Source organism: Cyprinodon variegatus, unplaced genomic scaffold (genome assembly GCF_000732505.1).
Source record: "Cyprinodon variegatus isolate N-32 unplaced genomic scaffold, C_variegatus-1.0 Scaffold156, whole genome shotgun sequence".
Classification (NCBI taxonomy): Eukaryota; Metazoa; Chordata; class Actinopteri; order Cyprinodontiformes; family Cyprinodontidae; genus Cyprinodon; species Cyprinodon variegatus.
The window spans coordinates 1,093,864-1,110,575 of NW_015150609.1; the positions used below are offsets into that span (position 1 = coordinate 1,093,864).

Consider the following 16,712-nt stretch of genomic DNA (forward strand, 5'->3'; position numbering starts at 1 on the left):
GGATCTGATCTTTTTAAAGGTGACCTCTGTCTGAACGGCCAGGTCACACTGGAGAAAAAATCCTAATCTAGATAAATAAATGTTCTTAAATTAAGGGTATTCATTCTTGAATTGAGCAGGTAAGTTAAACACTTTGCAAATGGAACAGTTTATTTCTATGGGGCAAATTCACAATATGTTATCCCAAGGCAATTTATTGAGACAATTCAACCACATCATACAGATTTATTTCTGATCTTCTTCACATTGATACATCTGAGATGAAGCTTAACCAGAATCATAAGCAAGCGACAACTGCGGACACAGAGGCAGATTTAAAGGTTTTATTTCCTGGATCAATGGAGGAGTGCTCTGTCGACTTAACAACAGTGAGAGAGACTCTGTGTTTAGATCGTTTTCCGGTGGATGGTCTTATGTTGGACTGAGGGCGGACAGGCAGGCTGGTAGGTCCTGTAAGGAGTTACTGGAGAGGAGACAGTTCCAGAGCAGCGAGGAGATGAAGGAAACTGACCGGATCCTGGTGAGCGTCCGGTCTGGTTCTGTGGAAGATGAGAGCAAGAAGAGGTTAAGAGGGAGCTTAGATTGCTAACAGAGCTTGACCTGTTTTACCACTGAGGGAGGCGGGGGGGCAACTGGCACCCATTAAGCCTGCCACCCTGTAAGTAAACACAACACAAAGACCTAACAACACCTATTTTACTCTCAGATCCTTCATCTATTCATCCTACTGCTCCCTGCTTGTCTTGTAAGCATGAGGAGCTGTGTTAAACTGTGTTTTTATTTTTTCCGTTTTGTTTTTTTGGGGGGGTTTTTTTATGTATTTTTAGGTGAACTGAAGTGTTGAGAAATATACCTTTAGATAAAATGTATCATCATATTATTAAGTTGGAAACAGTGCTAAATGAGAGTAAATGAAGTGAACATGTGAAAACAATAAATTGGCCCCTCCCACCAGTCCCTTTGACATGTGTGTATCCTAAGTAGGAGAAGATTTGCAATGTAATGTTATGTTTGCATCATGACTTGCCCTGATAGCTGATCTAATTACTCACTTCACTCTTTCTTTAGACAGAGAGAATGTAAGCTAATTGTTTATGATCCATTCACAGTGTGGACCTGCAGACCTCAGAGGTTTCCTGTGCTCCATCTCCCCAGCAGCATCAAAACCAGCTAGACTCCATATTTATGGTCTGTACATGAACAACAACCTGGTCCGTTCACAGTCATCTCCTTGCTTTACTTGGTGGACCAATATAACGACTGTGTTTTCAAAATGGTTGTGATGTTTGGCTCTATGATCCAGTCTATCGTGTTCTTCATTAATTATTCTGTTCCAGTTGCTGGAGGAAAACATGATCAATTTTGTGAAGATTGAGCTGAAGAAGATCCAGAGGGCTCTGAGTCCAGATGATCCAGTATGTTCAGAGAGTCAAAGAGTTGATGAGGTGTTTGAGGATGAAGAGAAGATGAGGAGCAGCAGAGAAGCACTGATGAAGATCACAGTGAACTTCCTGAGGAGGATGAAGCAGGAGGATCTGGCTGACACTCTGCTGAGCAGTAAGATGATTATTGTAAAGATTTAACCTGATTAATAAGTCAAACATTTACTGATGTCTGAGAAACTGAATTACATTTATTCAAATAATCTTGGGAAGATCATGTTTTATCCTTCCTGATTTTACTTTTTGTGTTAATATAGAATATCCTGCATTTTGTCAACATGAACTTAAATCTGTTCTGAAGAAGAAGTTCCAGTCTGTGTTTGAGGGAATCGCTGAAGCAGGAAGTCCAACCCTTCTGAACCAGATCTACACAGAGCTCTACATCACAGAGGGAGGAACTGGAGAGGTCAATGATGAACATGAGGTCAGACAGATTGAAGCAGCATCCAGGAAACCAAACAGACCAGAAACAATAATCAGACCAGAAGACATCTTTAAAGTCCCACCTGGAAGAGATCAACCAATCAGAGCAGTGATGACACAGGGAGTGGCTGGCATTGGGAAAACAGTCTTAACCCAGAAGTTCACTCTGGACTGGGCTGAAGGCAAAGCCCACCAGAACATCCAGTTCATATTTCCATTCACCTTCAGAGAACTGAATGTGCTAAGAGAGAAAAAGTTCAGCTTGGTGGAACTTGTTCATCACTTCTTCACTGAAACCAAAGGAATCAGCAGCTTTGAAGACTTCCAGGTTCTGATCATCTTGGATGGTCTGGATGAGAGTCGACTTCCTCTGGACTTCACCAACAAGGAGATCCTGACTGATGTTACAGAGTCCACCTCAGTGGATGTTCTGCTGATAAACCTCATCAGAGGGGAACTGCTTCCCTCTGCTCTCCTCTGGATAACCACACGACCTGCAGCAGCCAATCAGATCCCTCCTCAGTGTGTTGGCATGGTGACAGAGGTCAGAGGGTTCAATGACCCACAGAAGGAGGAGTACTTCAGGAAGAGATTCACAGATAAGAAACAGGCCGACAGGATCATCTCCTACATGAAGACATCTCGAAGTCTCCACATCATGTGTCACATCCCAGTGTTCTGCTGGATCACTGCTACGGTTCTGGAGGATGTGTTGAAGACCAGAGAGGGAGGAGAGCTGCCCAGCACCCTGACTGAGATGTACATCCACTTCCTGGTGGTTCAGACCAAAGTGAAGAAGATCAAGAATGATGGAGGAGCTGAAACAGATCAACACTGGAGTCCAGAGAGCAGGAAGATGATTGAGTCTCTAGGAAAACTGGCTTTTGATCAGTTAAAGAAAGGAAAGCTGATCTTCTATGAATCAGACGTGACAGAGTGTGGCATCGATATCACAGCAGCCTCAGTTTACTCAGGAGTGTTCACACAGATCTCTATAGAGGAGAGAGGGCTGCTCCAGGAGGTGGGGTTCTGCTTCGTCCATCTGAGTGTTCAGGAGTTTCTGGCTGCTCTTCATGTTCATCTGACCTTCATCAACTCTGGGATCAACCTGATGGGAGAAACACAAACATCTAAGAATGAACCAAAGTCTCTCCATCAGACAGCTGTAGACCAGGCCTTACAGAGTCCAAATGGACACCTGGACTTGTTCCTCCGCTTCCTCCTGGGACTTTCACTGCAGACCAATCAGAGTCTCCTAAAAGGTCTGCTGACACAGACAGGAAGTAGCTCCAAGACCAATCAGGAAACAGTTCAGTACATCAAGAAGAAGATCAGTGAGAATGTTTCTGCAGAGAAAAGTATCAATCTGTTCCACTGTCTGAATGAACTGAAGGATCGTTCTCTGGTCCAGGAGATCCAACAGTATCTGAGTTCAGGAAGTCTCTCCAAAGATAAACTGTCTCCTGCTCAGTGGTCAGCTCTAGGTTTCATTTTATTCTCATCAGGAGAAAGTCTAGATGTTTTTGACCTGAATAAATACTCAGCTTCAGAGGAGGTTCTTCTGAGGCTTCTGCCAGTGGTTAAAGCCTCCAACAAAGCTCTGTAAGGACACTGATTGATACTGTATTTATTGTTCATAGTGTGAAATCTGCTTGGTGACGAAAAGAACATAATTATTGATTGTTTAACAATAAATGTTTCTTCCCTGTCTCCTTAGGCTGAGTGTTTGTTTCCTCTCAGAGAGAAGCTGTACAGCTCTGTGCTCAGTTCTCAGCTCCCAGTCCTCCAGTCTCAGAGAACTGGACCTTAGTAACAACAACCTGCAGGATTCAGGAGTGAAGCTTCTCTCCGCTGGACTGAAGAGTCCAAACTGCAAACTAGAAACTCTCAGGTAAATTATCTCCATTCTATTGAAATAGAGGTGCTGGCCATTGGCTAGCATAAAACAATAGATGAATATAGATTTTTAACCTTACTGCTCTAACTCATCAAAGATATCTTAGCTATATTAATATAAGATTTTTTTCTATTGCACCGCCAGATTACTTTTGATATATTATTTCCAATTTTAAATAATATTTTCAAGCCTTCCCCCTCTGCTGAGTTCCCATTGAGTTTCATCTATAGGGATTCCAGATAAGACACATAAATAATATGTTTCATATTAAAATGTTTTGTTACCTAAAGTATGAGTATATATATATTAGAGGTGGGCTGTTAATTGCGATAAGATGCTGTGTTAATGCCAGACTCTTATCAGGGGATAAACAAAATAATGTCGTTAATCTATTCTCAAAGTTGGTTTGGGAGCCGGGTCTACATCTGTGACTTGGTGCGGATCTATATCTGGAGGCGCGAACGAATCAGTGTTGTGTGTAGGCCTACTGTTAACACATCCAACATGACATGATAGTATAGATGCAGCTATGAAGCTGCCACATTTGCTAAGCAGTGTTTAGTGTCTGTAGTTATTAGATATATAATACTGTGTGATTGTAGCTAATAAAGGTAGCATTGAATTTTAACCCATGGTGTCTTGTGTTTATGTTAGGTTTAAAAATTTAGGTTCGTAAAAGTGGAACTGAGTCCACACAGGAAAGTGATTTTCAGCAGCTTCTGCAGGAGGAGAGAGTCACAACCCAACTCTCCAACTCTCTCACAGGCAGCAGAGCCACTTTAGTTTTCCCATCTTAATCAGTTCCTCCAAGGAAGCGCCCACTAACCAGGACTCTAAAGGATTGGGTTAGGTTGGTTTCTTCACCAGCGTTGAGATGAAAAGCTCTAAATTGTTTAACCCCTTTGTAGCTGGGCTTCACCACAGATCTCTACCTTAGTCGTGGGGTCCCTGTGAAGGTAACTGGGCTTCTCGCTGAGGAAAATCTTTGATCAGCTTACAATGACTCTGGTGGATCCAAGTGTCTCTCTCCTGGATCTTTACAGCGGTTGGGGTTGCTAGTTGCACAATGTAGGGTCCTTCCCATCTTGGAGCTGCCCAATTTTTCCTCTTGATGATTTTAATCAGCACTCGGTTTCCAGACTTCAGGCCTTCCTGTAGGGAAACAAAAGGAGCATTGGGCAGATTACATGTTTTCTGAACAATTTTGTATTTACAACATGTGAGACATGCTCTGCAAAAAATTTTTTTAAGTATTTATTTAAACTATACTCATCATCCCTCCCGATGAGACGTGGCCCTGGCCATGACTCATCACCGCTGCTGTTCTAAACAGGCTTCGTGGTAAAACTGGTTTATCCTCTATCATAATTAGGCCATCAGACTTTGTAATCGCTCCTTCTCTTTTCCATTGTTCTTTTTCAGATGCTGGAGTGTGTTTCTGCATATCTATAAGAATTTCTGTAGGAACTATTGTGCCTTCGTTTGACACATCTGCATTAGTCTGAAAGATTTGTGCTCTAGCTGCTGCCTTTGCTGCAGCATCTGCTCTATTGTTTCCTCTGCTTACCACATCTTGGCTTTTGGCATGTGCTGCACATTTGCATATGGCTATGGCCCGTGGCAACAACACAGCTTTTAACAGGGCTGTTAACAAATCTGCATGCTCAACCTTTCTCCCTGTACTGGAGGAGTCGTCATTGCACCACAGTCACAGCCAGCCCCGAGATGATGTGTGGGCTGATGGCAACCAGAATGTCCCTACGCTCCCATTGTGCAGCAAAATTATGAACTGTGGAAAAAACATACTGACTGTCGGTGAAAATATTTACATCTTGGCCTTTTGACATTTCACATGCTTTTGTTAGTACAACAATCTCTGCAGCTTGCGCAGAATATGATGATTTTAAGGCAGCACTATAAAGGGTTTTTTGATCATCTACAATTGCAAAACCAACTAAGTTCTTTCCCTCTTCTGATCTGGAAGCTAACCCATCCACATACAAATTTGTATAACCCTCCTGTGGTTCATCTTTTAAATCTGGATGCGGTTTGCAACACATAGTTGTTCTTTCCACACAGTGGTGAGGGTCGCCATCTTCTGGTGTGGGCAGCAAGGTTGAGGGTTTCAAAGAATTACACCGCTGCAGCGTGAGGTGAGGCTGAGACAGCGTAGTGGTCATAATGTTTAGATGTCTGGCTGGAGACATAAAGGTCATTTTGGCAGTTGTGACTAACAGTTCCACTGCATGAGTTATAACAAGGTCAGTGGTTGGTACAAGACAATTTCAGATGAGCTCTGCACAGCTAGAGCAGCAGCACAAACTGATCTTACACAGTGTGGGAGGGCAGCTGCAACTGGTTCTAATCTTTTTAAATAAAATGCCACTGGCCTCATTTTTCCTCCTTGTTTCTGCATTAACAGAGAGGTCATGAACTGTCCCTTGCAATCCACTGTTTGGATAAATGGTTTAGAATAGTCTGGTAGCGCCACTACAGAAGAGTTTGCAATCAGGTCCTTTAGCTGTGAAAAAACTGACTCCGCAGTTGGAGTCCACGTTATTTTATCTGTCATTGCCATATCATTTGTGTAAATGAGATCAAGCAGTGGATGAGTAACCTCAGCATAATTGGGGATCCATGTTCTACAGTAATTACACAAGCCTAGAAAAGCTATCATTTGCTTTTTAGTTTTGGGCTGTGGAGCGTCCAACACTCCCTTTTTCCTGTCCGCTGATAATGATTTCCCCTACTGAGAAATGTTATGGCCTAAAAAGATAACTTCCTTCTTGCACAGCTGCAGCTTGTGTGGTGAAACTTTATTTTCTGTTGCTGCTAGAGAAGTCAGCAGCCTCTAGGTCTGTTCTTTGTTCTATTTTTCTGTAGGGCTCGCAACCAGAATGCTATCCACATACACCAGTATCTGTGTGGTTTCTGGGTGTTGATGTTCTGCTAAACATGCACTTATCTCCTGCGAGAAAATAGCGGGGCTATCTTCAAACCCTTGGGGCAGTCTGGTGTATGTGTATTTTTTATTTTTAAAAGTGAAACCAAACCAATGCCTTGAATCTGGATCGAGAGGTATGGAGAAAAAGGCATTACTAAGATCCATTACAGAAAAATAACATTGTTCTTGGTTCAGTGAATTTAAAAGAGTGTCAGGATCAGGAACACAGGGAGCTCTAGTTTTAACTGCTTTGTTCACTTCTCTTAAATCATGGACCAGCCTCCAGTTGTCCGTACCAGGTTTCTTAACAGGAAATATGGGTGTGTTACATTCACAGGTTGGATCTTCAATCAAAATTCCAGCTTTCAACACGTCATCAATTACAGGTTTAATTCCTGCCTCTGCATCAGGCTTTAAAGGATATTGTTTAACCCTGGGGCGATGGGAGGTTCTTGCTTGTACTACTACAGGTTTAGCAGTTGTAAGTAAACCTACATCTGTTTTTCCTGTGGACCACACGCTAGCTGGAACTGGAAGAGACTCATAGTCCGCAGCTAGTATTAATCGTTCTGTCAAATGCTTCTGTGGGAGAGCCAAAGTGGTCCAGTTTAATTTCTTCCTCCGCACCAGGTCCCATTTTGGTAAAACAGCACAATCATTTACCCAGGTACCTTCCAATATTCTGCCAGCTGATCCTGCCATATAACCTAGTTCCTGCCACTGTCTCCCTGATTTCCTGGACATTGAAACATGTGGGGACATTCCCCATTCTTGCTGCAGTAAGGGCTGTACCTGGGGGCTGAGAGAGACTGACGCTACCGAGTCCCCAGCTTCTGTACTGTACATGTACTTAATCTGTATAAACTGGGGTGACAGCCTGTGAAAATCTCTGTCATATTTGCTATCTGTGGTGCCTGGGTCCATAACCCTCATGGTAACATGTAATGGTTATTGATTTTGAAACTGACCATTAGGTGCAGCCTGTCTCTGTAGCTGAGTTACTATTTCCCATGGCCCTTGGGTAGTTAAATCCACGGAGTAAAATGTTTTTGGGAATGAGCCTGAATGTACAACATGTGTGTCAGCTGTTTCTAGTTCTGGTGTAACTTCCCCTTGTAACATAAAATCTGTACATCTTTTCACTCCCATTCCTTTGTCTGTGGGCATGAGCGCTAATTGCAATTCCTTTAACAAATCTCTGCCTAATAAATTAACTGGGCAGTCTGGGCTCAACACAAAATCATCTTCCACTGTAAATACCCTTTTTATCAGTGACCAATTGTTTTTCAGAAATTGCCTGAACCACCATTCCCCCATCAGCAGAGACTACTGTGATCCATTTTGGTCCCGGTTTAACCTGAGGTAGTTTATCCCTCAGGACAGATTTATCAGTCAAAAATTTAACTTTTACCCCTTGAATATTTAAATGCCAGTATGGTTTTTCTGATGTGTTTAAAAAAGACAAGAAAATTTGCTGTAGGTCCAGGACCTCCACTGGGTCCAACATTAACTGCTCTTCACTTTTTGCTGGTGCACATGACTTCTGGCGTCAGTGCTGGTCATAATATATTTGAGTCTTTTTTGTATTTTTCCAATCCTGAGTTGGCAAAGCATACTCCATCAATGTATTAAAAGTAGTTGTTCTATCCAGCCAAATGTTTTTCCAAATGACCTCTAATTTCTGGACAGAGACCTGCAAGGAAATATTGCTTCAGCAGAGACATATAGACCCCGTCCTCAGCATTATCCTCTGAGACTCCACTGTGTTGATTAATAGCCTCTTGGAGTCGGGCCCTATATGCTGTCACTTCTTCCTCTGGACCCTGACGGAACTCAGAGATTTTAGTAAGACTGGGAGGTTGTCTCCACAGGCGTTGGGCTGTTTCACAGACCACATTAACCTGTCTTTCTAGGTCCCCATGCCCCGGAGGGAGGATTCCAACTGGATTTCCTCCGTGCCCAGTGTATTGGCCCCTCACTTGAGCCCAATTATGGCCCAAACTACACCCTCATAGCTTATTATATTTCTGCCCCATTTAATTTGTAAGAATCAATTTTTAATGTCCTCGGACCATTTAATTGGGTCCTGTCTAGCTGGGGTTAAACCTTGACAGGCAGTCTGCATTTCTGCATCTGTCCATGGCCTATACACAAGAATGGTAGGCCTATTATTCACTGGGTCATTATCTTGGGGTCCTGTGCGTTGGCCATAACGAGGGTTGACCACCTCTAACATTGGAAAAGCACATGCCCCCCCTTCAGGATTTTTGTCCTGTTCTTGGTTTTTTAATTCAGCCAAATTTGGATAAATAGGGGCAGATGGGCCTTTTTTATGAGCCTCTATTTGATAATCATTATTGTAATACTTGGAATTAGGCTTCACATCCCTTTTTGATTTTCTTATTTCAGGCTCATAAAGGTCAATGGCACTGAGGTCCATACATCCCATAGAGGACGATATGGACAGGGGACTTGCTCCTGCTCCTCCAACATCATCATATGAGGGTGGGGCTACTGGAGGAGGAACAGTGGCATGGTGGTGTTCATATCCACCGAGATGGGGTCCATGTCCACCTTCCTGTGCAGCTAATGCTACCGCTTGAAACCCATTACCCCCTTGAGTTTGATTAGGGGCAGGATTTTGAGGAAACATGCGAGATACAACAGTTTCTTCATCAGCTTTAACTTTCACAGCAGCAATTCTAGCTTTCTTTCTATCCTTTTTCTGCTGTATTTGGCTTTCTCTATGCTTAGCTTGCACAATCCACTTATTTAACTCCTCTAATTCTTTTCTGTATGTAGCTTGCTTATTTTCTGATTTACACACCAACTTCATCTTCACTTTCTGATGAATCTTCATCAGCGGCTCAACTCTTAACTGTCCATTCCAACCTTCCTTCTCAATCCACTTTCTGGCAAACTCTGGATCACCACAACAACATGTCACCATCCATCTAACATCACCTGGCACTTCCTTCTTACTATTTCCTTGCCCCATCCTTTGACCAATTGTTTAAAAGTACTATTTACTGCATTTTTATTTTTTATTTTTATGTGTACACTTTGAAAACCCAGACTCCGCACGCGCAGGCCCTAGAGTTAGACTCCTCGCATGCACCAGATACCCGATCCCAGATCTGTCAACGAAACTTGGTTTCGTCCAATATCCCTGCTGCAGAAGCTGCAATACTTACAATCTCGAGAACAACACAGAGTCCCAGACTCAAACGCACAGAATACCGATCCCTGATCTGTCAACAAGACTTCGTCTCATGAAATATTCTTGCGGTTACAGCTGTAACTTAAATGGTCCCAGACCAACTTTTGATTAAAAGATTTAGGCCTACCCTTTGCTGTGCGGATCAGTGCTCTGGGAGTCGTCACCAGGATGCCCAGGGCAGGGCTGGAGCAACCTATTGGCCCCGTCCGGCGAAGGGGGGACGGCTGTCGACAGATTCTTGACCTTGGTCCCGCACATTCCTGGACAATTGTATCTTGACTCTCGGGTTTCGGCACCAAAAATGTTAGGTTAAAAAATGTAGGTTCGTAAAAGAGGAACTGAGTCCACACAAGAAAGTGATTTTCAGCAGCTCCTGCAGGAGGAGAGAGTCACAACCCAACTCTCCAACTCTTTCACCGACCCCCCTCCCCCTGCAGAGCCTCTTTATTAGCAGATCATAACACATGGGGTGGGTTACAAAACAGAGTGTTCCTCTGACAAGGCAATTGATCAGGTCATAAGTCAGAATGCTCCTCTGACTGAATCACAAGACAGAGTGAAGCATCTCATTTCCTCAATGTTTTATATGCACACACATTAACTTTATAACCATCATTGAATACACCTTACAGTTTATTTTACACAGTGAACGATTGATTTATCACTCAGTCTGGATTCCTTCAGTAATATCCGAATGAACAGAGACACATTTTTATTTGCTTGGTGATTAGTAACTCTGCTGACAGACATAGTCTAAATTATTTAATTGGTGATGGTAAATGGAATTTAAACAGCTGGAGTCCAATCTTTTATGTAAGAGACTAAGAGCCCTGGTCAGTAAGCAAATTACAGTTATAATCATTCAACTGATAATAATTAAACTGTTTTATCATTGATTTTAATGACCTCTTAATTGACTATCACTTCCAGTTATAATTATTTAACATAACAATAAAAATACATTTTATTTAACAGCGCCTTTCTGGACACTCAAAGTCACTTTACAGAGATGAAAATTAAAATACAAAAATACAAATACATAAAAATAGTTATGGGGAGGGACAAGATCAGTGTATTTACAAATAAGCCAGCTGGAGCAGATGGCTTTTTAATCTGGTTTTGAATAAGGGGAGAGAGTCAATACTGCAGAGGTCATCTTTATAATCTTGTAACCTTGCACAATACATATCTACATGTACGCGTCATGTTTCGCTTCATCCTGGACGCAGGAGGAGCAGTCTCAGCTCTGCTTGGGGAAGCCTGAGGCTGCTCCAGGCCAGCTGCGAGACAAAGTCCGTCCAGCATGTCATGGGCCTTGTGCCGGTGGGAGATACCCGGAAAATCTGCCAAGGAAGGTGTCTAGGAGACATCTGACAAAGCTGTCCGAGCCACCTCAGCTGATTCCTCTGAATGTGGAGGAGAAGCAGCTCTACTCAAAGCCCCACATGACCCAAACTCCTTATCCCTGTGATGATTTTATGCAAAGATCTGACCCACATGCAGAAAACCAAACAGAGAGACCAGGGGAAGGTTTAACAGGTTTATTGAGAACTGGTAGGGATGGGTCCAGTGCTGCTCTAAACACTGGCGAACCGGGACTGAAAAGTGAATGGAAATTCCTGTGGTTAGTTCAGACTCAGTGGAAAATTTGAGCTTCGATTTGCAAAAGGGAATTAAGGCAACAGGACTTACGTTTCCAGAAGAAGTGTCGTTCTCTGAATCCAGTTGGTGTGGGTTGTGTCAGTAATTGACTTGCTCGTTGGAGGGAGGACAGGGTTTACCCAGGCTGAGGTGTTTACTTGAGGAATGAAGGAGCTGACTGCCACTTGGATTTCCTATGGTACTTGAACGGTTTCTTGTGGAGATGAATCCCCTGCTCAGTGTGAAGCTCAAACAATCCTTAGGGGAAAAGTAGATCCAAACCTCCAGTTTGAATCCTCAGCTCAGTTTGAAGCTAAGACCATCCTTCCAGGGGGAAGAAGGTCCAAAACATCCAGTTTGCAGGATGACTTCCTGCTGAGAGGTAAAGACAAAAACAACAAGGTTAGGCTCAAGTTGACAAAAACTCAGTTTGATTAGCAAAACACAGCTTGGCTAGAGTACCCAAAACTGCCAAACTCTCTGGCGTCAAGGTAGTGGCAGTCAGCAGCTTAAGAGTCCTCCGATAATGAGGCAACCATCCGCAGGTGTGTGAGAGGGCCAACGAGGACCAGGCGCCACCTGGTGGTGGAGGGAAAGCACACAAAAACACAACCCACACAAACTGGATTCCTAACAATCCCGTTTCTTAAAACCTGAGTATCCAGGTTCTCATTCTTTCAGTGGTGATACAGATTTTTGTGACCACAGGGGAGGGTTTGAAACACAGAAAATTGAGAGCTTTGCCTTTTCGGTTAGATCTCTCTACACCACAACAGACCGCTGCAACATCTGTATTATGGCAGCAGCCACACCAATCTGTTTATCGTTCTCTCACTCCATTTCCCCCTCACTGAACAGGACCCCAAAATACTCCTCCACTTGTGGCAGGAACTTTCCCCTCTACGAGGGTTGGACAGCAGTCAAGGCTGACTTTCACCAGTTGTGTTTAAGTGCTGCAATAAGTTTTGGAACCTGAATGCAATTATTTGCACAGGTCTTTACATAGTGATTCCTCAACCACTTGATTAACAACTATTTTTCAGTGATTATATTTATAAGAGAAAATGATTATATAAAGGATACTGATTCATTTATCTCAATCAAGAGGGTTTTCTTATTATAAGTTAAGGTTTTACTACAATTAGCTTAAAACATGGTTCTGATCAATTTAAACCCTTGATTAATTCTATCTAAATTTAGGTCAGTAATGAAAAGAACAAATCCCTTTTATAAAATTGCTTTGAAATTGGTAAAACACAACTTTAATATTTAAAATGTATATATATTGATTACCCAGAGTTCTGTTTGATCAATCTCTACAGTTCAACTTGCTCTTTACTTAACTTTAACTTCAAAGTTATAAAAATTCTAAGACAAGAGTGTGTTATAACAAAATCATGTTCTTTGTTTACAGGCAATGCCATAAATATGTCAGAAAGTACAAAGTTTGAAGATAGATATTTTTAGCAAAGCGAATAAAAGCTAATGTAGTATTAAATTATCAATTTATACTATTATTCTCACTGAATTGGTTAGTGTTAGATACTGGCATGGTCACCATAATGAAATGCAAGTATTTAAGACTAAATCAGTTAATACATTTTGTCATGATCTTGATACTGATGGCTGGCCTAAATGCTCATTTCAACCACCTGCCTAACATCTTATTCACCTGCTCCTGCTTCTATTTATACGCCTCAGTCCCGGCCATCAGGCCAGATTATTGATGTTGATGTTCTTGTTCTAGTGCTCATTCTCAGGGGTCAGTGGAGAGGGTTTTTTTTTAGCGTTCTATAGTGTTTCTGATTTCCTGATTGTGTTCTGCCTCTCATCCATGGAGTGTGTCTGTTCATATCTCGACTCAGTGGAGAGACCAAGGTTTTAGCGTTCCGTAGTGTTCCTGATATCCTGACCTGTTCCGCCTCGCTACAACTGAGCTTGCCTGTTCCCATATGAATGTTCTGCCTGAACTCTGTGGACTCCTGGAACCCTGAACCCGCTTTGAATTATCCCACTGTCTGTTTCCTGTTTGTTTCCCCTTCTATAAGAATTTGTGTTTTTCCTCAGAATTCTTCTTATGAGTTAAATTGTGTGTCTGCAGGTTGTCAGGCTGTCTGATCTCAGAGGAAGGCTGTGCTTCTCTGGCCTCAGCTCTGAGCTCCAACCCCTCCCATCTGAAGGAGTTGGACCTGAGCTACAATCATCCAGGAGAGTCAGGAGTGAAGCTGCTGTCGGCTGGACTGAAGGATCCAAAATGGAGACTGGAAGATCTCAGGTATGGATTAGGGGTGTAAATTTTAGATGTTTTGTGTCGATGCATCGATCGAACAGCCAGTGATCCGATGCATCAACACTTCTTTTTTTCCTTCAGTCTATTTTTATCCATTTGCTCCTGGATGTAATTCTGACTCCAGCGCTGCGGTCCTCCTACCTCCTTTGCCCTCCTACCTCGCTTCCTTTAGCCACTACCCTCTTTCCTCTTGCACACACACACTCACATAAACAGTAGGCCAGACAGACATGGCGGAGGAAAAAGAAGATGACTTACACACCCCCCGCAGGTTCAAGTCATTTGTGTGGAAGTATTTTGGGTTGCGTAAGTATGGAAGAAAACTGATGAAGGATATGTCTATATGTAGAGCTTGTCGTTGCGAAATTCGCTACTGTGGCAACACATCAAATTTGTCTGCTCACCTGACAAGACGCCGATGTGTCCAAGACGAAGAAAAAGCACAGCCCTTTACATCGCCACTGACAACATTTTTACCCCAGAAGTTTTCACACAGCACTAAGAGGGCGAGGAATATCTCCAAGGCAATCGCGTTCATCTAATGTACAGACATACATCCCTATTGTGTCAGGGAGAACGAAGGCTTCTGATACCTACTCAACACTCTGGAGCCGAAGTCAGCACTTCAGCGAATCATTGATTCCAAAGTTATACATTTTCTGCTGCAACAAGCTTGGACATCAGAGTTAAGTTTAGAAAAACATCCAGAGGAGTTACGATGCGGCAAAGCAACAACAGCACAGCAATGTACATGTTGGGTAACAGCCCTTAAAATGCTGCAGACTTAGTGTTTAGGGTTGTTGGGTTTTCGCATAACTTAGGTTAATGCATACTGGAGGTAGAGGAGAAACCCAAATGGTTCGGATGCAGCTAATAAAAAAAAAAAGGGTTAATACAGGAAAATCTTTATAACATCACTAAAGCTTATTCCGTTTGACTCTGAGGTACATTGTCCACCACCTGAAGGGATATTTGGGGTGTCCAATCAAGTGCCAGGTGTGGTAAAGGTCAGACCTGGCCAACTACCTAGGACAATGTGTGTCTCAGAGACATGTATGTCCATACTGACAGAGACTGATGGTCTAATATCCTCCTCCTTTCAGGGTGGAGCCTGCTGGAGAACAATGGTTGACACCAGGTCTGAAGAAGTGTAAGTTTGTTTTTCACTGGATTCATGAAAACAAAGGAGCTCACATTAAACCATCTTCAAACTGTCCATTAACCACTCAGGATTCTTCATCAATGCTTCAATAAATGATGAATAACTGTGTTTTTTCTTTCCATCAGATTCCTGTCAGATCACCATCGACACAAACACAGTGAACAGAAACCTGAAACTATCTGAAGACAACAGGAAGGTGACACTGATGGAGGAGCTTCAGTCCTATCCTGATCATCCAGACAGATTTAACCTTCCACAGCTGTTATGTACAGAGGCTCTAACTGGTCGATGTTACTGGGAGGTTGAGTGGAGAGAAGGAGTTTATATATCTGTGAGTTACAAAAAAATCACAAGAGAAGGAAACAGTGAGGTTTGCTGGTTAGGATTTAATGATCACTCCTGGAGTTTAAGCTGCTTTAAAGAAGGTTACACTGCCTGGCCCAGCAGAGTAAGAATCTCCTCCTCCTCCTCTTCCTCCACCTCCTCCTCCGTCTCTGGTAAAGTAGGAGTCTATGTGGACTGTCCTGCTGGCATTCTGTCCTTCTACAGAGTCTCATCTGACTCACTGATCCACCTCCACACCTTCAACACCACATTCACTGAACCGCTGTATCCTGGGTTTGGGTTCTGCTCCAGTCCAGGTTCCTCTGTGTTTTTGTGCTGAGTTCTAAAGATCTCCTTCTGCCAGAGAAGTCTTTGTTAATAGAAAGCTTTGTGTTTACACCTTAAATATTTCTCTCTCCTGTTCTTTTTCCTGAAAAGAGATCACTCGGGTCAAACTCTTTAAATAACACTTCATAGCTTATATTTATTAAATAACCATGAGACATTACAACAGATTTTGATAAAAATTGTAACAGAAATAATCTTCCTCAGATCAGAGAAGTTGCTTAGAGTTACAGAAGGCAGCTGCTCACCAACCGGGCTCACTTCTCATGAAGTGGCCCCAATAAACCATTAGAGAAGCATTTTAAACTTCTCCATTCTGCCACATCATCACATCATTACATCACACCCGTTTGCAGATGAGGAGACATCCATGGCTCCAGTCTTATCAAAATATTTCACTTTGTTCGTAGCTGAAGGACGCCGCTCTCTTTTCATTCCCACATATTTGCCACATACAGAATAAATGAGTCTTTGCTTTTGTACGAAAACAAACAGGAAAAAGAAAATACTACGTGTTTAGATGATGCTACACAACAAATAATTTAAGGGTGCTTTACTTATTCTAAGTAGCATACGAGTATTCATGTTGTAATTACATAGGATTTTTTTTTTTTTTTACTTTTATTTGACATAAATGTATCCCTGTTGTAGTTGTAATTGTGATGCTCTAATAAAGTGAAAATCCTTCAGCTCAATATATCTTTTTTGGGTTTTTTCCATGTTTCTGTTTCTTAATTTCCCTGTCATTAATGTTTAATACTGTCCACCATTTTAGTTCATTTATTGTTGATTAGGTTTATTATTCTTATTCCTAGGATGGTAAACATAATTAACACGTCTGCTTCTCCTTCCATTATGGATAGTTTTCCTTCTCATTCTATAATGCTACAAAATTAAAGTTCTAATGTTCCATTATATCTAATTTTCTATTCAAAGTTCTAAATTTCTATGCAGCTGCAACAAGATTGTGATAAAGAAACTCATCTGTTTTCTGTTTTCTACTTGTATTCTGCCATTGACCACA

General features: G+C 42.2%; 1 protein-coding gene across 1 annotated transcript in view; it reads left to right on the forward strand.

Moving 5' to 3' along the window:
- Nucleotides 1-15,805, forward strand: part of LOC107086534 (protein NLRC3-like) — a 21,624-nt gene extending 5,819 nt beyond the window's left edge. Inside the window, exons 4-11 of the mRNA XM_015377531.1 lie at nt 391-564; nt 1,110-1,188; nt 1,338-1,557; nt 1,700-3,467; nt 3,583-3,756; nt 13,669-13,842; nt 14,961-15,007; nt 15,145-15,805. Coding sequence (XP_015233017.1) covers nt 391-564; nt 1,110-1,188; nt 1,338-1,557; nt 1,700-3,467; nt 3,583-3,756; nt 13,669-13,842; nt 14,961-15,007; nt 15,145-15,683 — 3,175 coding nt within the window. The 3' untranslated portion in view covers nt 15,684-15,805. The remainder of the gene's footprint in view (nt 1-390; nt 565-1,109; nt 1,189-1,337; nt 1,558-1,699; nt 3,468-3,582; nt 3,757-13,668; nt 13,843-14,960; nt 15,008-15,144) is intronic.
- The last annotated feature ends 907 nt before the right edge of the window (nt 15,806-16,712 follow it).